The following is a 23,510-nucleotide window of genomic DNA, read 5'->3' on the forward strand; positions in this document are numbered from 1 at the left end:
TAACCCTAGCGGCTGGTGCAGTGACAATCCTGTCGGTAATGCAGGTAACTACCCAACTTTTATTCGACTCCATTTTGTATAATTACATCATGAAATAAACAATCTAATTGAACGACTAGAACCTGCTTGCAATCCCTCCACCTCTGCTGTCCGAGTGCGAGTTGAGATCGTCCTTGACCTTCTCCACCACGTTGCTGCTCGCGTAGGGCTCCGCCTCCAGAACAGGACTCGCCGTCAACGTCTCCAGGTACTTCAACACATCCTCGTCGAACGCCGGCGAGTGCGCCCCCTCGATCCCCATGCTCCCGTCTGCGAGAATATGAAACCGCGGGGCCTCCACCGCCGTGCTCACGTTCTCGCCGGCCACCAGCAGCGCCATGACCAGTTGCGACGCCAGCGCCGCGTCGTTCGCCCCCAGAACCAGGCGCCGGCCGCAGATGGCGTTGGCGTCGGTGATGATGATCGGCAGGCGGGCGCAAGGCGCGCCCCCCACGTCGAGGGTGTAGCCCCCGGTGGTGATCTCGCCGGAGCCGAACATCCCGTGCAACCCTCTGGACAAGATTAAGTGCCTCGGCGCTCTAGAGTAAGTACTCACGTGGTCAACGACGCGTAGGTGTCGTCCAGGTCCATGGCGGCGACGTTCGTCGAGGTGCCCTCGTGGAAGCGCGAGGTCAAGTTCAGGGTGTCGTAGAGGTTCTGGGTCACTTCGGCCACTCGGTAGACGTACTCGGTGAGGGTGGTGTCGCTGGGGGTGAAGTTGAAGGTTTGGAGGTGGCGCAGGTTTTGCAAGAACGCGGGGCCGATAGAGGGCGCGTCAGGGACGTAGATGTCGTACTCGTTGAAGGTGAGTTTCACAGCTGGGCCATAACTGGGGCGGTTGTCTTTTGTTATGCGGGAGTACAGCTCTGTGGGGGGCGACGTTACAAGAGTTCTCCCCAGAAGTTTTGTTTTACCTTTCTCTGGAATGTCAGCGATTTGTTGCAAACTGTTGCTGAGGGCTTCGAGCCTCAGCAACTGTCCCGCTTCCAACCGACCGTACAGGTCTTCAGTTTTGGCCTCGCGGATGGCTTGCACCAGCATTTTAGGGATGAGAAACCCCTTCCTGAACACACAAAACCATCAAGACCCCGCGACCACGCTCGTATTTTGTTTTTGGACTACCTGGCCAGGTCTGCGGCCGGTTGGACCAAATCCTTCCACGGCAAACTCCCAAACATCTGATGGACGAACGCCAGACCCACCACCAGCCGCGGAAGCGAGCGCGAGTCGGTGCTGCCCCCGCTGAAGTTGATCACATCCGGAACTAGCCTGGTCCGGTGGTTGTACACGAGCAGGATACCCTCCCTGGAACGAAGAAGTCACGGAAAGTACTCTCGAGAGGGTGACGTACCCGTCGAGACTCGTCAAGTGTGGGGTGACCACTGCCAAACAAAAGGCGCTCGCGATGGTGGCGTCGACTGAATTGCCGCCATTTTTCAAAATAGACGTTCCGATTTTGGAACACTCGAGACTGTCGGTGGCGACACTTCCGTGCGGTTCGACCTACAAAACATTTCTCAGTTTAATCCAAGCTTCGCGGGTCGTACCTGATAATCCCCGTAATAGATCTGCAGCAACAATGCCGCCGTGATGATCACAGTCAAAGTACCGAAAGCGGTGTTGATGAATTTGGACCCGCTCAAGTAGTCTTCATTGCAACTGCACAAACTCTTTTTCCGTCCTTTTTGTAACGGTATGTTCTCCCGAGTTTCTAACGCTGAAATTGACAATTAGACCCGAGTTTTGTTTGTTTTCTGCATTACCAGCATCTCCCACTGTTGTCATCTTCCATTGACGACATGTGATTCACAGATCGTCCAATTTTTTTACGATTGATCACTTAAGTACACTGAACTTTACCACTTTACCTACTTAAGTACGAATCACTGAGTCGACTCGGTTCGTCTGTTGTTTCACGCCTCCTTTCACATTTCTTATTGGATGAGTCAACAACGCGCGGAAGGAATTTCGATAGGAAGGGAGCGGCCAGGGCCGGATTACGCGCGGAATTAGCCGACGCAACTTCAAATGAGATTGTTTCTTCGTTTGTAAATAAAATAAAGCATCGAGTCACGAGACGCCACTGGGTCGTGACTATTTGGTTGCCTAGCAACCGAATTAACACAAACAAAACAAATAAACAGTTAAGAGTTAAGGTTAACAATAAAATTTAAGGCAAATGTTGAAAATGTAAACACTGTACACTGCGCTCAATAATGCCAGGGTTGATTTGTTCTATTTCAGCGCGAATTCTCAGCCGTAAGTCTTCTAACTTGTTTGATCTATTAAACTAAACGGGCTATTTGAAATAACTCCAAAGAAAAAAAATTACATTAAACATTAAATTAAAATTTTGAAATAAAATTTGTCATTTTCTCAAAAAAATTGTTATGTAAGGTACCAAATGTTTTAATTTATCGTTTGGGGAGTAGGAGGGTGTATCAGAAAGAGAGAAAAAATTGTAGATTGTCATTTAAAATAATCGTCATAGCTCAAAAATGGATGACGTCATGAACGAGTGAAGCACCTTAAAATAAACATGAGAAATAAAAATTGACCTGTTTCAGCGTTTTCGACAAATGTCATTAGTTTCGAAATTACTGAATTTATTCCATAAGTAGTTTCCACACTGTATATTCAAAATCGGCATTATTATGACTTCATAATAAACAGGTGTTGGATAAAGTAATTAATTAATTATTTTGCAACAGAAAATACCGAAATAAATAAATGAACATAATTTTGGGTTCTTTTTGTTTTCTTTCTCTCTTTTTTTTTTTTAAATAAAAAAAAAATAAATGAACATAATTTTGGGTTCTTTTTGTTTTCTTTCTCTTAATGTAAGCAATTACACAAAGGCAATGCAAATTCCGAGTGTTTTTGATATATTATTTTTCACATAATTATGTCACACTTGGTTTTTCTTTTTTATATCCTTATGTAATTGCTCTTCAGCTTTATTATACATAATAAACGAATAGAATTAACTGCTTTTTTATTATACCTGAATCATAATCTCTGTTTTTAGAATTTGCGTCTCTAATAGGTCTATTATTATATTCAATTTGGAGTCGTTTATGGCTATCTATTAAAGCACTCGTGGTGTAATAGATCTCTAAGAAAATGTTTATCAATATTTCAGTGTATTATGTCATTTACACCAAAGAACTTCCAATATTAATGTTCAAACTCTACTTTTTAACATCTGTTGCAGATGTAGTTGCATCCGTCAAATTCCATAGAATTTGAGAATTTAATTTTTTTATTTAAAAATTAAAAGGATGCAAATTCTAAAAAATAACATAAAAAACTCGTTTTATAAGGGCATTGGCGCACTCGTCCCATAGAACATAGAAAACTCCCCTACGGTTCGTTTTCTATATGTATATCTATAGTGACTTTACGACAATCCTTATATCCTGTCGGTAATCCAGGTAACTATAATCTGTGTTAAAATCAAAAATCCACCACCTGTTGAATTAGAAACAAAGAAATCCCTAGAATAAGTTTCATTTTTTTGGGTTGGCCAACGCCCCGCCAAAATTTAACATAGAACTTTTGAGTTTATTTACGTAACACAAAATAATTCTTATGTACAAAAAGGTGGTAGCTATAGTTTGTCCAGCGAGAGATTGGTTGACATAAAAGTCATTAAATTCCACGTAGAGCAAGGAGTAGCTAGCGCACGTAAAATTTGAAATATATCATTCAAGCAGTAACACTTTTGCCATGAAATTATGCTCTAATGACTGTATTCTAGTGCATTTTGTAGTGTTGGGTTAATTTAATACAATTTAAAATCTCCCAATCTCTGACTGGACGAAGTTTACCATATCACATATCACCTTTTGAGTGAAAAATAAAATGAGAATTAAAAAACACGATGAACTACGACAAAGACGACTGTCAACAGTTTTCTTACATAACCCCACTTTTTCCGACAGTTGGAAACACTAAAAACAAATGTCGGTTGTATTTTCGATGTAGAATGCAGTGTTGGTGGATTTTTGATTTTGAAACAGATCATACAGGGTGTTTTCGAAGTTGAGGCGTTCCTTTTCCTTGATAGTATGCGTTGTTCTAAAGAGTTTTAGCTTTTAGCCAAAATCACCTCAGTAAAATGTGTACGGCAATGAAGATACAATAAGTTATTTTTTTTGAAACCGGTCCTCTTCAAATTTGCGCTGATTTGTTAGAAATTAGAATTGACAAAAAAAACAAATGAGCATGAGTTGTCATAGTAACAGGTCAGTCATTTGCACCATTCCAACGTGAACAGATATTACAGGTGTTACAGCTTTTTTTCGACTCACGAGACGCCACTGCGTCGTAACTAGTTGGTTGCCAAGCAACCGAATCAACACACAAACGAGAGTTTTGGAGATATTTCGAAATGCAGAGGTCTTTTTCGATAGTGGAGGTGAGTTTGAGGCGAAAATAACGCGTGAGTTTGTTGTGTTCGTTACTAGGATGGAGACGCAACTGAAGATTATGACGACGAGCAAGTTCTTAAAAAGTATGGGAGCGCCTTGGCCGACAGGAGAAATTCGCAGAGTATCAGCGACTTCGAGAAGAATTTAGCGAAAATGGCCTCGCGACAGGTATTAATTAGTTGCTGGAGCTTGTAACGATCTGCAAGAAAATTTCGCCTTTCTGAAAATTTGTAAAATGTAGAACACTGTATTATCGGCCGTTGACAGGCGACAAGTTCCAAAAGAAGAAATAATCAGAATTATTTTTCTACTACACTCTGTGCCGATTTGATCATTGAATTTTGTTTGTTGCCCATTTTACTCTTTTTGCAATTGGTAAAAAGTTTGCAAACGCGAAGCAAAATTTTAGAGTGGTACCAGTGGCGTCTCACGTTTTGGGATTTTTAGCCTTCATCCCGCGAGATGGATTTCGATGAGATGCCCCACCCGGACAAGCAGTTGTCGAAACTCGCGAGTCCAGGTCCTTCCGGTCGTCAAACTGTTGTCCGTACCAGACCTTTGAATAAAAGTCGATTGTCAAGTGAGAGTGATCTGGACGAAAGCGACGACGACGACAAAACAAAAGGTACAATCCCAGGCGAGTACGACGCCAAACAGTACGAAGATCTGGACGTGAACTCTGACACCAAGGAGGTGTTTCAGTATATAACCAAGTAAACTGACACTAGAGGGCGCAGCATGTGGACGTTTGACGTAATGTCTGTTGCAGGTACATTCCACAACAGATGAGTCTCGACCACAAATTCAAACCGTTCGTGCCTGAATTCTTGCCAGCCGTGGGCGACATCGACGCCTTTTTGAAAGTGCTACCTCCTGCAGGTTTGCTTTCGGGGGAGAATTTCGCGGCCGACCAGCAACTAGGTCTGGTGGTTCTGGACGAACCCGCCGCCAATCAGAGCGACTCGGCACTGCTGCATCTGCAGCTCCGAGCCGAATCGGTCAGCACGACGAACGACAGCGACGTGGTATGAAAACCGTAACAACTGTACCTAGTGCTGTCACAATTTTTTCTGCACAGGTGGTCAAAAAACTGGACAACGTCGAGAAAAACACCAAAATCATTGACAAATGGATCAAGGACATATCGGCCCTGCACAAGAGCAAGTCGTTCCCGGCGGTTAGATATACAGAGTGAGCGAAAGCCTCGCAGCGGTTTAATTCACTCACTGTCGAAACTTTTTCCAGGCCGATGCCAGATCTGGACGAGTTGATGCAAGAGTGGCCCGAGGAAATGGAAAAACGGTTGAGGGAAAACGGATTTCCGGAACCGAGCGGCAGTTTGGGGGAGTACGTCGATGAGGTTTGCGGGGTGCTGCAGATACCTGTCAAAAACAAAATACAGTCGTTGCATTTGTTGTTTTCGTTGTACGCGGCCGTCAAGAGTTCGCAGTTGTACAAGAGCGCCCAGTTGGAGAAGGCGGAGGTGAACGAGGAAGAGTCTTTGACGACTGTGGCCGATCAGTTGGTGTTGGAGTGATGGGTAAATTAAAAATGGGGAGGAAGAGATTTGATTTTTTTTGTACCACAGCGATAACAGTAATGAGTCGGTCGTGACTGAGGCTCAAATCTGGTTGAAATCACCGACCTGTTCTCGAGAAAGAGCCAATTTCCGGCGCCACAAAATAACGGGCGCTTCACGATTAAATAATAATCAATACGCAATATTACAAAGAACAAAAAAGAAAACATTCACGAATTTAATTTGAAAACAACAAAAAACAAGTTTTGTTTACTTCAAATTCAAAATGTCATTTGAACAAGAAATTTCTTGGTGACAAAAACTTAAGATGAATAATATCTCTAAAAAGCCCTCTGTGGGGATCACTCAAACTACACTTTTGAACAGGCCGGTTATTGGCGATTTCGGCTACCGTTGGGGGCGCCACTGAGCCACTGTTGCCAAGTCATACTCCCGCTCGATCCGGCTTATGCAGGTGCATTGTTTTTTAAAATAAATTGTTGGTTTTACGTAAATTCGCGCCATTCACGGTTTTTGTGATGGCTTTTTTTAAGGTTATAGTTACACACAACTTTAGTTTATTCGAGGCTACCGCAGAAAGCGGATGTGTTGTGGGAGGTGAAAGTGTTGTGTGCGAAGTTGTTAACTTTGTGGTGTTACTGAAGCGGTGGAAACAAGGTAGGTGCGAAATTTTTGGATTATGTCTACAAACAAGTGCCTTGAGTAGTCATCCAATATAAATCGTTTCAAGATATAACCACCAGATAACCACATATTACTTTATAACCTTAAAGTACTACATATAGTAAATTCAAAAAACTCCTGGACTGTCAAAATTAAATTTTAAATAAAATGCTTGTTTTGACTGTATTTGGATATAAAAAAATTTCGCTAGAGTGTACTGACATCAAAATCTAGTTACAAAATATATTTAGGTTACGTTTTCATTTTTAATCATTGAACTAAAAATGTTTTGAATCATTTATTGCTTCGAACACTTGAAGCGAAATGCAGCATCTAAATGAATGAGAGTAATTTAATAAAGTTTATAAAAAACACGCGACAAACTGAAAACAGGTAACAAATTAAACAACAACCAAAATCATTCAAAATAAACTAATTTGTTTCATTTATTCAGAAGAAAATTATTAAACACTTGATTAACACTTACCTCTCACCTCTCCAAAATTTTGACTTGTGAATCACAAGAACGAACACCAATTCTTAGTTAACAATACTGGAGCGGCTTTGGCACAAATTTGTAATTTCTTCCCGTTATTATCACTTTTTTGTTTGTTCCTCATAATAATTTCTTATGGCCCTCTTCTCTCGCGCTAATAGAACCAGCCTAGTTCGTTTTGAACTTTCCATTTTAACCCTTTTACAAAAAACACTTCAATAATTTTGCAATTTATTTGACAATGTCAATTTAAACAAATGAATAGTTTGAAAAATTTAAAAATCATAGATAACAACTGGGCAATATGAAAATAACTAGTGATTTAACCAACCTAACAACTGCAATTTTGATTTTGACAGTCCAGATATTTATTGAATGGAGTTTATTTAACTTATAAATGTAGTCTTTTTTTAAACAGCCAATGTAATAACAACATTTTCGATGGAAACATATTTTGCTTTTACGCCACAACGCGGAAAAATTGGTTTTTTGTTCAACACTGTCAGAATTTGAGAATTTTCTTCTATGTGAACGGATTTTGATAAATGTCACAACTTGTCAAAACGAAACGTCAAGCTAATTTTAAAGGTTTTACGCGATTTGGAGCCTTTAAGGGGCTCGTCGAACAAAAAAACGTTGTATTCAACTCGTTCGTGTGTAAATTGGGCCTTTTTTAGCACGAGTGGACCATTTTAAAACGCGAGTGAAACGAGCGTTTTCAAGGCCCACACACAAACTCGTCGAATAAACTACTATTTTGTTTTTACACAGGCAAGTATTATGAAAAATCACAGTAAAAACGTTTCGAATCGGAATTTCGTCATCGAACTTGCTCATTTCGGATTAAAATGAAGCAAGAATTACAGAAATTGAGGTTTTAAGTCGCTAACTTTCCTCTAAATTGGTTTTCAGAAATAAAACATGCTTCCGGTTTGTTTTTTCGACACGTGTTACAGCCAAAAACAACAATTTGTTTTTTCTACGATCGTGCAAAAAGTGAGTGTTCATTGCATTGTTTATAGTGGAAAAAGTGCATCTTAATTGCACTAGTGCAATAAAGTCTTTATTGCACGCATCTGTCAACAGTCTGTCTACGATCGTGCAAAAAGTGAGTGTTTATTGCATTTTTCACACAGGACTGAACTGTTGTTTATCGTTATTTTTTTCTCATTTTTTTGTTCGATCGTAGAAAAAATGTTGTTGCGCTTGACGTGTTGTCCCACTCGCCTGCGGCTCTTGGGACAATTTTCACGTCGCGTGCAATAATCATTCACTTTTTGCACTTGTTGCATAAGTTACTATTATCGGTCTTATTTTTAAATAATAAATTTCTATTAAACCGTCGTTTTGTTTAAAAAACAATCATTTGAATAGCCACCGGCTTGAGTATGTCTTAAAATTTTGCATACATTTCACACCAGATGTCTCACTGATAGCTGGAATCGCGAATAATACAGCAAAGTAACGTTCAAGGTCATCCTTATATCTGTATCACGAGGAAAAACTTGGTTTTTGAGTGGATGCTTTATGAATTCACTACAGACCTCGACGACAATTCAAGCATTTTGGTAGATTTTTTACGAGATCAGTGACAGGATACGGGAGTTGAGGGCTGTGAAACAGACAAAAGGTCACATGTTAATATTTTTATATTGTACACATGTCATAAATAAAATTAATACAAATTCTAATTATTACTTAATGGTAATAATATCTAACAAACGAATAAAAATTCTAATAAAATGAGATTGTTACGATCAATGGTGAGTTTTCAAGCTACTGCAGCTCTGCGAATCTTTAATGATAGGCGTGGACTCGCGTCTCTGCTCCTTAATATTACTGTGTTCGTTCCTCAACGGCATGCTCTCCCTCCTTATTGCGTTAATGTGTGAAATAAAAGACGGCGCCGACGCCGGAACGTTGCTCGACTGATATGTAAAATTGGCGAAGTCTTTCTTGTTCGCCACTTCCTTGATCGAGCTCAGCGTTTTGCTCAGCCACGGCGGCCAACTGTTCTTGGCGGTGGTGAGTTCGATCTCCGTCGTCCTCAGTCGATGTATCAGATCCTGCCCGCCGCAAAATAAAAATCTACCAAAACTCCCTAGCTCCGACTCACCTGGTTTCTGCACTCGGCCTCGACTTGCGCCAGCTTGGTCTGCGCCAGTTCCAGTTCCAGCTCTCGCACCCTCTCCGAGCCGTTGTCGTCGCCGTCTTCGTTGCGTTCTTTCGTTTCTTCGACCGACAGGCTGCACTTCTCGCACCCGGACATTTTAAACTGCAATTACGAATTTAAACGACGCTTCCACATACTCGATTTCGGTTTTTACTTTGAGATGCGCCAGTTCCGTCCGGACCGCGTGGAGCTGGCTGTCCAATCTTTGCCGTATCAGCTTGTAGTCGTTGATGATTGTCGCGTTGTTCTTCTTCTCCATTTCGGCTTGATCCACTTCCCTTTTGAGCATCTCTTTCAGTTGGACGATCTCGTCCAGCATCAGTTTGCGCTCTTCTTCGTTCCGCGCCAGCGTCACTCGCAACTGTTGCACTTCGTTGGCTTCGCTTTCGGCGTTATCTGCTGCCTCTGAATCCAACATGATAATTTCCCAGCCGTCTAGAGGAGGTAACACACAGCTACTACTATATGTATTACACCATGTGAGAACTCCTCGTTAGTCACTCGATTAGTTTTAGTTTTGTTAATACACGAGTGGAGGCGGCGCCCTCCAATCGTGGCCCCACCACCAACACAACACAAATTTACCTTTCAGGGCGATGAAGTCGGCTTCGTACTTGCGCAACCGCTTCACCTTGATGTTGCACGCCAGTTTGATCAGCTGCCTGGCGGACTCTTCGGTGCGACACTTCTTAGGCAGAGACACTCGGAAGTACTTCAAGATCCCCTCGAAATCCAACTGGAGAAGGTCCTTCTTGCACAACTGTAAAATCAACACGGTATCTAACGTCGACGCGGCCCACCGGGACTCACCATCAAGAGAGCTAAGGCGACTTGGAACAAAGTGTCGAAGCCTTGGAGTAAGAAAACGTCGATGATTTGAAACACAAAGTAGAGAGGAAATCTGGCAGTGAACAAGGTGAGGAACCACTGAGAAGCGAACATGTGCGTCTCGACGTGGTGGTCTTTGAAGTGTTGCCACAACTGAGACAGATGCTCTTCCATCAGACAGTTGAGCTGGTGCAGACGGAGGTACAGATTGTCGAAGCCGTCCTTGTACAAGTCGCGCAAGCGATAGTTGTACATCAGCTTGACCAGCACACAGAAAGCTTGCTCTTCGGGCATCTTCAACACGCGAAAAATTAACAAACAACAGTTTGTTGTTGCGGATGTCGACTCACGTGCAACAACAACGTAGCAGCCAAGAAGCTGAGACCTTGACAGTATCCCACCTCCGAGTCGTAGACGGCGTACGCCTTGCTCACTCTGTACAGAGAATCTTGACCCAAACCCCCGGCCTCCTTGAAAAAATCGTGGGCGGGGAACGTGCGAGCTATGTCTCGTTGGATGACGTTTTCGCAGCTGCTCTCCTGCAAACATCACTTGTACAAAACGAACCATCTCGCTTGTTTTCAACCGACTCTCGTTATGAGCAGCCTGTAGTTCTCCATCATTTCCGTGTCTTCCTCAACGCCGGCGAGACGTTGCCACACTTCGCCTCGGAGAGCTTCGGGGATTCCCGTGCGGACTAGACTGGTCAGTTGTTTGGGCGGTTGTTTCGTCGACTTCCAACGAGTGAGGACGTCGGCCCAGCTCTCGAGGACGTCTTCGGAGCAGTCCTTCGACACCAGGCCGGTGCCGCTCAGGAGTGGCTCGTCGCCGTCTGAAAAAAAAAAAACGAAAAATGGAACCGTAAAATGGACTAGGTGGAGCAAGGATAGTTTGGAAATGCTTGGGAAGATTTTGGTGATAAGAGATCGTCCCCAATATCTGGATTTCTGTTACACAGTTCAACATGTTCGCGTGTGGCGGTTGTAGCACCGGAACGACCCAAAACACCCAAATGATAAACACATTTTTATTGATAAACAAATCGGTCACAAAAAAAGTTGAATCAAAATAGATTAAAAAATCGCGACCTTGGCCTATTCAAAAGTGTAGTTTGAGAGATCCTCGCAGAGCGCTACTGTACGGTCGCTTTTTGGGGATTTTATTCATCTCAAGTTTTTGTCATCAATGACATTTTCAATTTGAAGTCAAAAAACCTCTGGTTTTTGCTGCTTTGAAATAAAATTCGTGAATCTTTCCCTTATTGTTCGTTGTTTTTGTGTTTAGTGTTGTTTTTGTTCTTTGAGTGATATTATTTAAGCGTCAAGCGCCCGTTTTGTTACGCCCGCATCGGCGAAAATTGGCTCTTTTTCGGAAACATTTTCATAATGCATTTTTAATGAATTGAACACGCCGGTCATAATACAGCGGGTCGTTTTAATGGTCCGTCGGAATCGTGTGGCGGTTGCAGCACCGGAACAACCCAAAACACCCAAATGATTAACACATTTTTGTTGATAAACAAATCGGTCATAAAATGACCAACTCGGTGCCCCGACCTAGATTCGATTGAAAAAAACACTTCAGATAATTGAAAATTCGTAACAATTGGTAGCTCAAAAAAAGTTGAATCAAAATAGATTAAAAAATCGCGACCTTGGCCTATTCAAAAGTGTAGTTTGAGTGATCCCCGCAGAGCGCTAGTGTGCGGTCGCTTTTTGGGGATTTTATTCATCTTAAGTTTTTGTCATCAATGACATTTTCAATTTGAAGTCAAAAAAACCTCTGGTTTTTGCTGTTTTGAAATAAAATTCGTGAATCTTTCCCTTATTGTTCGTTGTTTTTGTGTTTAGTGTTGTTTTTGTTCTTTGAGTGATATTATTTAAGCGTCAAGCGCCCGTTTTGTTACGCCCGCATCGGCGAAAATTGGCTCTTTTTCGGAAACATTTTCATTATGCATTTTTAATGAAATGAACACGCCGATTATAATACAGCGGGTCGTCTTAATGGTCCGTCGGAATCGTGTGGCGGTTGCAGCACCGGAAGGACCCAAAACGCCCAAATGATAAAACACATTTTTGTTGATAAACAAATCGGTCATAAAATAACCAACTCGGTGTCCCGACGTAGATCCGATTGAAAAAAACATTTCAGATAATTGAAAATTCGTAACAATTGGTAGCTCAAAAAAGTTGAATCAAAATAGATTAAAAAATCGCGACCTTGGCCTATTCAAAAGTGTAGTTTGACTGATCCTCGCTGAGCGCTAGTGTACGAGCGCTTTTTGGGGATTTTATTCATCTTAAGTTTTTGTCATCAATGACATTTTCAATTTGAAGTCAAAAAAACCTCTGGTTTTTGCTGCTTTGAAATAAAATTCGTGAATCTTTCCCTTATTGTTCGTTGTTTTTGTGTCTAGTGTTGTTTTTGTTCTTTGAGTGATATTATTTAAGCGTCAAGCGCCCGTTTTGTTACGCCCGCATCGGCGAAAATTGGCTCTTTTTCGGAAACATTTTGATTATGGATTTTTAATGAAATGAACGGCGTGGTTATAATACAGCGGGTCGTTTTAATGGTCCGTCGGAATCGTGTGGCGGTTGCAGCACCGGAATGACCCAAAACACCCAAATGACAAACACATTTTTGTTGATAAACAAATCGGACATAAAATGACCAACTCGGTGTCCCGACCTAGATCCTATTGAAAAAAACATTTCAGATAATTGAAAATTCGTAACAATTGGTAGCTCAAAAAAGTTGAATCAAAATAGATTAAAAAATCGCGACTTTGGCCTATTCAAAAGTGTAGTTTGAGTGATCCCCGCAGAGCGCTACTGTACGGTCGCTTTTTGGGGATTTTATTCATCTTAAGTTTTTGTCATCAATGACATTTTCAATTTGAAGTCAAAAAACCTCTGGTTTTTGCTGCTTTGAAATAAAATTCGTGAATCTTTCCCTTATTGTTCGTTGTTTTTGTGTTTAGTGTTGTTTTTGTTCTTTGAGTGATATTTAAGCGTCAAGCGCCCGTTTTGTGACGCCCGCATCGGCGAAAATTGGCTCTTTTTCGGAAACATTTTCATTATGCATTTTTAATGAAATGAACACGCCGGTTATAATACAGCGGGTCGTTTTAATGGTCCGTCGGAATCGTGTGGCGGTTGCAGCACCGGAAGGACCCAAAACACCCAAATGATAAACACATTTTTGTTGATAAACAAATCGGTCATAAAATGACCAACTCGGTGTCCCGACCTAGATCCGATAAAAAAAAACATTTCAGATAATTGAAAATTCGTAATAATTGGTAGCTCAAAAAAAGTTGAATCAAAATACGTAGATTAAAAAACCGCGACCTTGGCCTATTCAAAAGTGTAGTTTGAGTGATCCTCGCAGAGCGCTAGTGTATGAGCGCTTTTTGGGGATTTTATTCATCTTAAGTTTTTGTCATCAATGACATTTTTAATTTGAAGTCAAAAAACCTCTGGTTTTTGCTGCTTTGAAATAAAATTCGTGAATCTTTCCCTTATTGTTCGTTGTTTTTGTGTCTAGTGTTGTTTTTGTTCTTTGAGTGATATTATTTAAGCGTCAAGCGCCCGTTTTGTTACGCCCGCATCGGCGAAAATTGGCTCTTTTTCGGAAACATTTTCGTTATGCATTTTTAATGAAATGAACACGCCGGTCATAATACAGCGGGGTCGTTTTAATGGTCCGTTGGAATCGTGTGGCGGTTGCAGCACCGGAACGACCCAAAACACCCAAATGATAAACACATTTTTGTTGATAAACAACAAGTCGGTCATAAAATGACCAACTCGGTGTCCCGACTAAGCTCCGATTGAAAAAAACATTTCAGATAATTGAAAATTCGTAATAATTGGTAGCTCAAAAAAAGTTGAATTAAAATAGATTAAAAAATCGCGACCTTGGCCTATTCAAAAGTGCAGTTTGAGTGATCCCCGTAGAGCGCTACTGTACGGGCGCTTTTTGGGGATTTTATTCATCTTAAATTTTTGTCATCAATGACATTTTCAATTTGAAGTCAAAAAACCTCTGGTTTTTGCTGCTTTGAAATAAAATTCGTGAATCTTTCTCTTATTGTTCGTTGTTCTTTGAGTGATATTATTTAAGCGTCAAGCGCCCGTTTTGTTACGCCCGCATCGGCGAAAATTGGCTCTTTTTCGGAAACATTTTCATAATGCATTTTTAATGAATTGAACACGCCGGTCATAATACAGCGGGTCGTTTTAATGGTCCGTCGGAATCGTGTGGCGGTTGCAGCACCGGAACAACCCAAAACACCCAAATGATTAACACATTTTTGTTGATAAACAAATCGGTCATAAAATGACCAACTCGGTGTCCCGACCTAGATCCGATTGAAAAAAACACTTCAGATAATTGAAAATTCGTAACAATTGGTAGCTCAAAAAAAGTTGAATCAAAATAGATTAAAAAATCGCGACCTTGGCCTATTCAAAAGTGTAGTTTGAGTGATCCCCGCAGAGCGCTAGTGTACTGCCGCTTTTTGGGGATTTTATTCATCTTAAGTTTTCGTCATCAATGACATTTTCAATTTGAAGTCAAAAAACCTCTGGTTTTTGCTGCTTTGAAATAAAATTCGTGAATCTTTCCCTTATTGTTCGTTGTTTTTGTGTTTAGTGTTGTTTTTGTTCTTTGAGTGATATTATTTAAGCGTCAAGCGCCCGTTTTGTTACGCCCGCATCGGCGAAAATTGGCTCTTTTTCGGAAACATTTTCATAATGCATTTTTAATGAATTGAACACGCCGGTCATAATACAGCGGGTCGTTTTAATGGTCCGTCGGAATCGTGTGGCGGTTGCAGCACCGGAAGGACCCAAAACGCCCAAATGATAAAACACATTTTTGTTGATAAACAAATCGGTCATAAAATAACCAACTCGGTGTCCCGACGTAGATCCGATTGAAAAAAACATTTCAGATAATTGAAAATTCGTAACAATTGGTAGCTCAAAAAAGTTGAATCAAAATAGATTAAAAAATCGCGACCTTGGCCTATTCAAAAGTGTAGTTTGAGTGATCCTCGCTGAGCGCTAGTGTACGAGCGCTTTTTGGGGATTTTATTCATCTTAAGTTTTTGTCATCAATGACATTTTCAATTTGAAGTCAAAAAACCTCTGGTTTTTACTGCTTTGAAATAAAATTCGTGAATCTTTCCCTTATTGTTCGTTGTTTTTGTGTCTAGTGTTGTTTTTGTTCTTTGAGTGATATTATTTAAGCGTCAAGCGCCCGTTTTGTTACGCCCGCATCGGCGAAAATTGGCTCTTTTTCGGAAACACTTTCATAATGCATTTTTAATGAAATGAACACGCCAGTTATAATACAGCGGGTCGTTTTAATGGTCCGTCGGAATCGTAAATGAAGAGAATTTAAGAGTTTTTGATCAATTTGATTTAGATCGGAGATCACAGTAGTTTTCTCCCTTCAAGAACAAAACAATAAAATGCTGTCACGCTATCAATTTGGAGTCAGTAGTTAACATAATGCAGATTGTGTTTGTTGACAACGAAATTAGTCATCGTTGATTGCAGTTTGCCTATTACGCCGAATTTTTCAACAAACAAATGAATCAAGTTGCTGTCATTTTATATTTATAAAACGCTATTATCTGTTCCAAAAAATATCATCACACAAATATTTGCGATTTTTTAAATTCCGTTATTTTCTAAAATGGGACAATGTAACGACTTCATTGCCCTCATTTGTTAAATGAATAAATTTAAACCAAAAACACAGCGAGTTTATTTATTTATTTATTCAAATGACTCACCTGAATTGTACTCTTCTTTCGGCGTGATCGTATCTATGGACGTAATACTAGGCGATTGTATAAGGCTGGATAGATTCAAGTTGAGATTGAGTAAATTCTTGTCTAGTTCACCCGACGTCTCCATGCTCAACACTTCGTAATAAATGTCGTTGAGATCTCCGGCGACTACCTAGGAAACGTTACCATATTTTTATTTACATAACAAAGAACGCGAAGATAGCGACGGTCGGATCGACTGTGAACTAACCCCAATCAAGTGCGGCGATAAAATAAATTTCCGTCACACAATTAAAAAAACGTGACAGATTCTCGGTAACCCCTGATAACACCTAAGGTCATTAACTACCACATCGATTGTTGACTGTCTTGTCATGTGCTATCGATGTTCCAATTTTTTTTCGTCTCGCCGTCGTAAACAACTAAAAATCGCTATCGCTGTTTACCTCTTTGAGATTCAAGAAGAACTGCTGGACGAGCGACCTCCTCTGGAAGTACCAGAAGTTCCTCTCGCTCTGTCCGAAGATCTTGACCGGCGTCTCGATTTGGAAACGCACCGGCTCCTGGATACCTCTGATTACCAAATCCACGGCCACCGTCATGAACTGCTTCGAGTCTTTGGGGGTTTCGACGTTCAGCGTTTCAAAGGAGGGTTCGGTGGGGTCCCACGTCGCCGAAATGAACGTGTAATTTCTCTCCGGTGACGGGTTGTTGGAAGGAACTTGTTCCTTCTGCAAAGCGACAATGTCAATAGGTTCTCGCGATCGTGGGGGCCCACCATTTCCAGTAGTTGCATGTCGGAATGGCGGACGTGTCGCCCGGGGGCGATCAGCACTCCGAAACAGCGCTCGATGTGCAACTGGGGGCCGTTGTCCGACACCTGACGTATGCTGAGGCACAGCTGCTTCTCCAAGTTGGTCTTCAGCTTGAAGCCGCCCCTGTCCTTGCCCACCATCGAAAACGTGCCCTGAAACGTTAAAAATAATCGTATCCAATAAAACTCGCCACCATTTTGAATTAGACAGGCACTGTTGCCAACCTAAATTTCCAAAACGAACAAATCGCGTCGGCCGTGATTTAGTTTATCGTTTTCGAGCTGTCAAACGTCACTCACCTTTCCGTCATCCTCTTTGATTTCCAGACTGACCTCGAAGACGTACATGAGGGTCCTGGCTTCCGGCAGCGTCGTTATGGAACCCGTCATGTCTATGGCGGACGTGACCGAACTGCTCATCGATCGTGGCACTCTTTGGAAAGCTTTGGCGAAACAAGCTGTCAACAGGAGAAAAATCAGGTTAAGTCAACACCGATTCGACGATTGGGACGGGGGGCGGCGTTCTGGACGTTCCCCAATCGATTAAACAATTCGTGCCAACTGTATCGATCGCGACTGGAGCGTGATTCGAGTGGCGCCACCAAGTGGTCACGTGAGTCGTTAACAACGACCCCGTTAATTGTGGGTTTACGGTGTCGCCGTTTCGTTTTATGTACCTGACACTCTGGAAACCGCTTCGGCGATGTCGCACCGGAACACATGGCACTGAAATATGGCTGACTCTTGGGTGTCTCCGTGGGACCAGGTGAAGGCGAAGCAGCCGGCTTCGGTGCTCTCTATGGCACCGCGAGCGTAGAACAAGATACGGTGGATCTCGTAGCGGGATATCACCGAGTTCGAGACGGCATCGTACAATCTGCAAGTTCGGAAAATTTCATTTTTCGATCGTCACGTTGGCACCACTTACACGACGAAACCTTGCGACGAGCATGGCACCGAAACGGACACCTTGATGCCCTGTTCTGAACTCTGTTCGTTCAATATGGCCATGTTACGCTGGATCTCGGCTTCGGATTTGGGGGCGTTTATGGCAGCCGCCCCCAAGTACGTTACGCCAGCGAATATTGTACAATCTTGGTCGACATCTGAAACTTGAAAGGTATCACTTTAAGATTGGCTCTTTCGATCACGACGACATCTACTCTTGCGTCTGATTTTGCAGTAGCAGCAAATGAAAAAACTCAACATCTTTACTGCATTCTCCGCACATCGATAAACAATTCATTCAAACACCCACCGGTCCTCTACGAGCACTGTCAAATTTTATCTCGTTACGAATGATTCAAACATTCTTTCGGAATTTTTTTGTCTTGAAAACACATTTCAAAGAGACGTTCAAAATTTAAAGAACAATGAATCGGTTACGAAACTAGAAACGTATTTTGCTTGACGTCATACAGTCTTTCTTAAAACGATAATTTTTATTTCCAGTTTTCACTCCAGTGATAAAAATGCCATTAAAACGTTAAAAGCAATCTGAATTCAATGTTTTCCGTGTCTACATATTATAACAAAGGCAGAGAACTAATTAAAAAAATATTTGGACTGCAAGAAATTAAAAAAAATGACTATTTTAGGCACCCTCAATGAAAACGGTAATTTTACGTATTATAACTTACAAGCGGACGAAAAGTGACTCTTTTTCGGGCGCACTTTTTCGGACGCTGACCGTGGCGTCATCTGTTAGTCTTGTTTGGTAAGTTAATAACGAAACCGACAAAACCGATAATTGTCTACGTATTGTAAAAGAACTCTAATGTCAATGTGAACACCTCAACACCTTTAAACAGTGGAAAATTGATGCTACCTGATACGCTGCGCTCGTGTGCGTAAACTTCCCACTTATAAAAATAAAAAAGTAGCGCTTTATACACACGTTCCACGAACAATTGTCTCGGAACAAGTTTTTGTTGAGGTATTTGGCTAAAAGTACGAACGAAACCTTGTCCTAAATACATTAAAAAATCACTTTTCGTAATTGCGTAACGAAATAAAAATGCATTTTTACAACGATAAAAATTTAGTTTTGGCATTTAACACAATTTGGTTTGTATTTAATAAATTAACATTTTTTTCTCAACAAAGGTGCGGTCTGCAGAATCTGAAACCAGTTTAAACACAAAGAAAAAACAATTTAATGAGATTAAAACTTGTCCTACCTTTATTAAATGAAAATAATAGAAATTTGTGCGATTTAATTTTTAATCCCGAGAGCTTTACATACATTTTTAGCGGTTTAAACCTTTTTTTCTTGAAGAATGCAAACGAGTTTCAAACTGGAGCAAAAAAATTCTCTTGTTTGTGACAGATCTCGTTCGCGCAGAATATTCCATGTTCAAATAAATAAACGAATAAACTCTATTGACATTTATAATTGTTGTTTGTATTTATGCGTAGAGGAAATGCAGGCTGTTGTTATCATGTCTTAAATGAATTATGGAATACTTTCAAGGTCGTAACGTCCCCCCTGTTACGCTCCGATAATGGTTATAACTTATAATTAAGAACGTCCATTTAAAATTTAAATTTCTTTTTTTACGCCTGAACCCAACCACCACACTTCATTCACACCTTTACTCAGCATTTAACTTACTTTTGTAAACAAACAAAATCTTGCGGACACAACCTTACCTTCCTCGTCGTCGTTCGAATCGTCCTTGCCGGCGTCCCGTTTCTCCTCTGGGGACGTCTCCAAATCCACTGACAAAGGATCCTTGCCGGGCTCCACCAGACAACTGTAAAACGTCGAATGGCCGATTTTCTTACCACCACCCTCAATCACGTCCATGTTCCTCCCTGTCTCCTGCAACACCTCCGTCAACGCGCTCTTCAGTTCGTTCATGTCCCCGTTTTTGATGTCCAAAGTGGGTGTTTTGTTGGCGCCTGGTTTGTCGCCGACGAAATCGAACTCTTCGCTCGTTGCCACCGACTCGTTCGACTTCACGCTCAAGCTATCCTCCATAATAACAAACTGACGGGAGATTATTCCTCAAAGAGAGTCGTATTTTTCAAGACGAACACCTATTACGCCTCCTTGTTGTCCGACTCGGACGTTGCTCCTACATCGTTGGTTGTTCGAGCGCGATTCGCGTAAACGGGGTTGTTGATCAATTCGAGGGGTGGCGGCGCACTTTCGCACTCATTCTCGTTAACACAAAGCGTTAAGTTGTGATTAAAAATGTGGTAAATAATAGAGTAATGTCAAATGTTTGACGTTTGATTTTTGTTTTGACAGTGCTGCCACCTTGCGAACTGAACAATTCGACGGCGGGGTCAGCGTCAGCGGCTCGGTTTAAATATTATTAATTATTGGAGGCGGCGGGAGTTTAACGACAAATGTTGAACAATTACACATATAGACCGAATTAATTGATGGTTTTACTGATTTTCATGCAGCGTGTTTGCATTAAAGTAAATTAAATAATGAATCAAAGTCGCTGTGTTGACAAAATCGCATCTATGACATTTCCAAAAATGACACAACAATGAACTTTTACTACAGTTAGTTATTTATTTATTTATTCAATAGCTAAGCGCTGATTATTCAGATAAAATACAAAAAACCCAGGTCTTGGAAGATAATTTAAAGGAAATTGCAGTGTTAAAGCAAAGTTCTCCACAACCGGGGATTTACAGGTTTAAGTAGATAAGTATTGTACATAATACAATTTTAACGTTTGATTTGTAGACTCGTGAAGAATTGGTCTTGACGAATAAATAAAAATAAAAGTTGACACCATCGTCTGCTATTGCAACTATCGGCTGATTTCTTCCTATCTGGTCTGATCAGTCCAGTTTTATAATCTTAAAACTAAACAATATATTGCATGGAGTTCCTATACTATAAAATAACGTCTGACATGATGGGTGAAGCATAATTCGAAAAACAATAATCCACTGTACACGATACAAAAAATTTCAGTATACGTCGTATGGTTAGTATACATATGTATTCATTTTGTTATTTTGTTTACGGGGAGAGTTCCTGCGCGTGCATGGGGTCGTATCCGCAGCTGCTGGCATCGTAGGCGGAACTCTGGTCGTACGCCGACCCCATGGAGTACCCCATCGAGTCCTGGGGCGGCGCTGGAGACATCATGGGCGTGGGTGTGCCGCTGTAGGGTGACGCGCCGGCCGCCTTCTTCGCCGCGTACAAATTAGCCTCTTCTTGCGCCTTCCCGATGTTCTTTTTGTACCGAATCCTCTTGTTGCCGAACCAGTTGGAGACTTGACTGACCGTGATGCCGCACTTCCGCGCCAACTCCTCTTTGGCCTCCTCGCTGGGGTAGGGATTGGATAGGTGCGAATAGAAATACTCGTTGAGTATTTCAGAGGCCTGTTTGCTGAAGTTGCGCCGCTTCCTCCGGGCGTCCAAAAACCGCGACCGCAGTATCATGACCGCCTCGCAGGTCGACTGTTTCAGCTGCATCTGGATCGAGCTGAATTTCTTGTGGATGATCTGGACCATCCTCTCGATTTCTTTCGGGGTGATGGGGCGCGTTCGCGACTGCTCTCGGAGCAGGTTCATCACGTGCGTCGTGAACTCGTTGCACGCCTGTTCGTATTTTTCCAACTCTTGGTGGTAGATTTGTCTAATTTGGGCCAGTTTGGCCCTGTAGTCGCTGTGTTCGATGGCGTTGTCGGGCTGGCCCGCTTGGGCGGCGGCGGAGCCCGACGCGGCCGCCCCCGCGCCGCCGCCTTTCTCCGGCCCGGCGACGCCTTCGGCGATCAGCATGTTGTCCAAGCGCATCAGCTGCGGGTCTGGGGGCTCCTCTTCCTGCGTGTTGCGCAAGGACAACACCGTTTTCTCTTTTATCTCGCACAGCACCGAGAACAGGGCCGGCTTCATGCGGTGGCAGTTGAGCGTGTGTTTCCTGGCTTGAGCCTCGTCGAGGCTTTGGTCGGTGATGTTCATTATTTGTTGCAAGATCTCGCCGATGTCTTGTTTGCGCGGTTCGTTTTCACCCCCCGATTGGCTGTCTTGGGCGTTCATGTACGGTTGCGGCGGCATCAGCCCGCCACCAGAGTGGCCCATCATCCTGCCCGGGTCGTCCATTTACACCACACACAGTTATAAACACGATTAGGAACTTCAACTAACCAAGACAAAAATACCATAAAATGGAGGCGCCAGTGACAGCATACGTAAACAAAGCCGCGCTACGTTTGCAGGAAAGATAGTATCGAGGGCGCAGGCGCGACGAAAAGAATTTTATGGATCTTATCATCGTCCCGGGTTTTTTTTTCTCGTTTTGGAAAACGGAGATTTATGGCGCTGGACCGAAATTGAAAGTTTAACCCTATCTTCAGCGAGAATCATCAACGACCTTGACGTAAATAACTCGTAATTTCTTGCAAACTTACCATTTCTATCTCGAAGATGCTGCCGAAAAATAATCTGGACTTTTTTTCTGTTTTCCAAAAGCCAATTTATCGAAATGACATTAACATTTTTTGAAATCTGGGGACTTTTGTTTTGACATTCAACAAACCAAACCTAACCAACTAGGCCAAATAATTTCCAATTTTGCACTTTTATCAATTACCAGGTCTCCATTTTCGTAGGTATTTAGCATTGGTAAAACAAAAACCTCAAACATTCATTGCATAACGTTTTTATTATACATTGGTCTTGTTAAATTCAATTAATCTCTTTTTATTTAAACACTATTGTCAGCGAGAATCGTGAACGACCTTGACGAAGATATCTCCCAATTTCTTGCAAACTTACCATTTCTCGAAGATCACTCCCAGAAATAATGAAGACTTTCTTTTTGCTTTCCGAGAAACGAATTTATCAAAATGGCGTTTACAATTTTTGAAACCTGGGGACTTTTATTTTGACACTAAACACCAATGCAAGTAACTAGGCCAAATCATTTTCAATTTCGCAAATTTCTTAATCAATTCAATTCTGATTCAATTCTCCAATATTTATTCACCACCAGATCGCAATTTTCATATTTAGCATAACTAAAACTTCAAACATCCATTGCATAACATTTTTATTATGACAGATTGTGATTGTTGAATTCAATTAATCTCATTTATTTACTTTCAGGCACACGTCGTTGAATTTGCACACGTACTGGTGGTCGCGTCAAAAGCTTGACCACTTGGGCATGTCAGAATTTCGTAATCCCACCACCACATGACTTCCAGGCAGTGGTAATACTGATTACAGCTGGGGCCGGGGAAGTCCGCAGTTCCGTTGCATGTTGGGGGAGTCACTTCAATCAAGTATTTAGTTTCAGCTTAGTTTAAGTCATGTCACCAACCTGACTCAACAGTTGTTGTCGTTACAGTCGGAGCAATCGTCCTTGTAGCCGCACTAATCGGCGTTGTCGCAATGTTTGATCCTGGATTGCACCTGTTTCAACAATTAAGCTAAAACCCCTAATTCATTTACTTACGCCCATATCGTAGCCTCGTCACAGACTTGACCTGCGGGACAAGTCAAAATGCTTCCGGTTAGAGCACCTACGCCGTTGACGGTGACGCACAATTGATATTCGCTGGTTGAAACGCAGACTCTACCAGTGGCAGGACAGGTAATTTGTGTGCTCAACACAACTATTTGCAAAAACAGCAACACCTAAATAACAAAATCATTAATCGATCCGCACAAAATTATTTTCCTACCAGAAAAACGGAACGCATGATTACACACTTTTTCGAACAATTGAACAATTACGCAACT

The 23,510-nt window shown here is 41.8% G+C and overlaps 4 protein-coding genes across 8 annotated transcripts; 1 reads left to right on the forward strand and 3 right to left on the reverse strand.

Moving 5' to 3' along the window:
- Positions 1 to 39: 39 nt before the first annotated feature.
- Positions 40 to 1,971, reverse strand: LOC138137190 (glutathione hydrolase 7-like). 2 transcript variants are annotated; one of them, XM_069056501.1, is made up of 7 exons: positions 1,807 to 1,971; positions 1,587 to 1,756; positions 1,391 to 1,542; positions 1,162 to 1,344; positions 954 to 1,102; positions 596 to 905; positions 40 to 551 (listed from the first exon to the last, which is right to left on the reverse strand). In XM_069056501.1, the coding sequence occupies exons 1-7, from the start codon at positions 1,838 to 1,840 to the stop codon at positions 116 to 118; spliced, it is 1,434 nt and encodes a 477-aa protein (XP_068912602.1). In that variant the 5' UTR covers positions 1,841 to 1,971; the 3' UTR covers positions 40 to 115. The 2 variants fall into 2 exon arrangements, with proteins under 2 accessions (XP_068912602.1, XP_068912603.1); XM_069056502.1 differs by having other exon boundaries at positions 1,803 to 1,969.
- Positions 1,972 to 4,000: 2,029 nt separating this feature from the next.
- Positions 4,001 to 23,406, forward strand: IFT46 (intraflagellar transport 46). Of its 2 annotated transcripts, XM_069056510.1 has the most exons (7): positions 4,001 to 4,459; positions 4,509 to 4,640; positions 4,920 to 5,185; positions 5,242 to 5,497; positions 5,551 to 5,663; positions 5,718 to 6,669; positions 22,872 to 23,406. In XM_069056510.1, exons 1-6 carry the CDS (start codon positions 4,433 to 4,435, stop codon positions 6,007 to 6,009), a joined length of 1,086 nt encoding a protein of 361 aa, XP_068912611.1. In that variant the 5' UTR covers positions 4,001 to 4,432; the 3' UTR covers positions 6,010 to 6,669; positions 22,872 to 23,406. The 2 variants fall into 2 exon arrangements, with proteins under 2 accessions (XP_068912611.1, XP_068912612.1); XM_069056511.1 differs by lacking the exons at positions 4,001 to 4,459; positions 4,509 to 4,640 and adding an exon at positions 4,723 to 4,847.
- GAPcenA (GTPase activating protein and centrosome-associated) lies at positions 8,803 to 20,058 on the reverse strand. 3 transcript variants are annotated; one of them, XM_069056493.1, is made up of 14 exons: positions 19,442 to 20,058; positions 17,718 to 17,901; positions 17,467 to 17,666; positions 17,090 to 17,247; positions 16,754 to 16,942; positions 16,422 to 16,706; positions 15,979 to 16,147; positions 10,763 to 11,004; positions 10,523 to 10,711; positions 10,155 to 10,466; positions 9,930 to 10,104; positions 9,499 to 9,779; positions 9,288 to 9,446; positions 8,803 to 9,237 (listed from the first exon to the last, which is right to left on the reverse strand). In XM_069056493.1, the coding sequence occupies exons 1-14, from the start codon at positions 19,770 to 19,772 to the stop codon at positions 8,929 to 8,931; spliced, it is 3,183 nt and encodes a 1,060-aa protein (XP_068912594.1). In that variant the 5' UTR covers positions 19,773 to 20,058; the 3' UTR covers positions 8,803 to 8,928. The 3 variants fall into 3 exon arrangements, with proteins under 3 accessions (XP_068912594.1, XP_068912595.1, XP_068912596.1); XM_069056494.1 differs by having other exon boundaries at positions 17,718 to 17,895; positions 19,442 to 20,057; XM_069056495.1 differs by having other exon boundaries at positions 9,499 to 9,749; positions 19,442 to 20,056.
- LOC138137194 (homeobox protein extradenticle-like) lies at positions 20,299 to 21,999 on the reverse strand. The gene has a single exon (XM_069056509.1). It carries the CDS (start codon positions 21,864 to 21,866, stop codon positions 20,781 to 20,783), a length of 1,086 nt encoding a protein of 361 aa, XP_068912610.1. The 5' UTR covers positions 21,867 to 21,999; the 3' UTR covers positions 20,299 to 20,780.
- Positions 23,407 to 23,510: the final 104 nt, after the last annotated feature.

Source organism: Tenebrio molitor, chromosome 8, assembly GCF_963966145.1.
Source record: "Tenebrio molitor chromosome 8, icTenMoli1.1, whole genome shotgun sequence".
NCBI lineage: Eukaryota > Metazoa > Arthropoda > Insecta > Coleoptera > Tenebrionidae > Tenebrio > Tenebrio molitor.

Excerpts from the sequence above, each read along its gene's own strand:
- LOC138137190 (XM_069056501.1), bottom strand. The coding sequence starts at position 1,840 with ATGTCGTCAATGGAAGATGACAACAGTGGGAGAT. Across the intron at positions 1,103-1,161 it reads CCGGCCGCAGACCTGGCCAG|GAAGGGGTTTCTCATCCCTA; the intron begins GTAGTCCAAAAA and ends TTGTGTGTTCAG. Across the intron at positions 552-595 it reads ACCTACGCGTCGTTGACCAC|AGGGTTGCACGGGATGTTCG; the intron begins GTGAGTACTTAC and ends AATCTTGTCCAG.
- IFT46 (XM_069056510.1), top strand. The coding sequence starts at position 4,433 with ATGCAGAGGTCTTTTTCGATAGTGGAG. Across the intron at positions 4,460-4,508 it reads GGTCTTTTTCGATAGTGGAG|GATGGAGACGCAACTGAAGA; the intron begins GTGAGTTTGAGG and ends GTTCGTTACTAG. Across the intron at positions 4,641-4,919 it reads CGAAAATGGCCTCGCGACAG|CCTTCATCCCGCGAGATGGA; the intron begins GTATTAATTAGT and ends TGGGATTTTTAG.
- GAPcenA (XM_069056493.1), bottom strand. The coding sequence starts at position 19,772 with ATGGAGGATAGCTTGAGCGTGAAGTCGAACGAGTCGGTGGCAACGAGC. Across the intron at positions 16,707-16,753 it reads ACATGCAACTACTGGAAATG|AAGGAACAAGTTCCTTCCAA; the intron begins GTGGGCCCCCAC and ends GTCGCTTTGCAG. Across the intron at positions 16,148-16,421 it reads TCTTCTTGAATCTCAAAGAG|GTAGTCGCCGGAGATCTCAA; the intron begins GTAAACAGCGAT and ends AACGTTTCCTAG.
- LOC138137194 (XM_069056509.1), bottom strand. The coding sequence starts at position 21,866 with ATGGACGACCCGGGCAGGATGATGGGCCACTCTGGTGGCGGGCTGATG.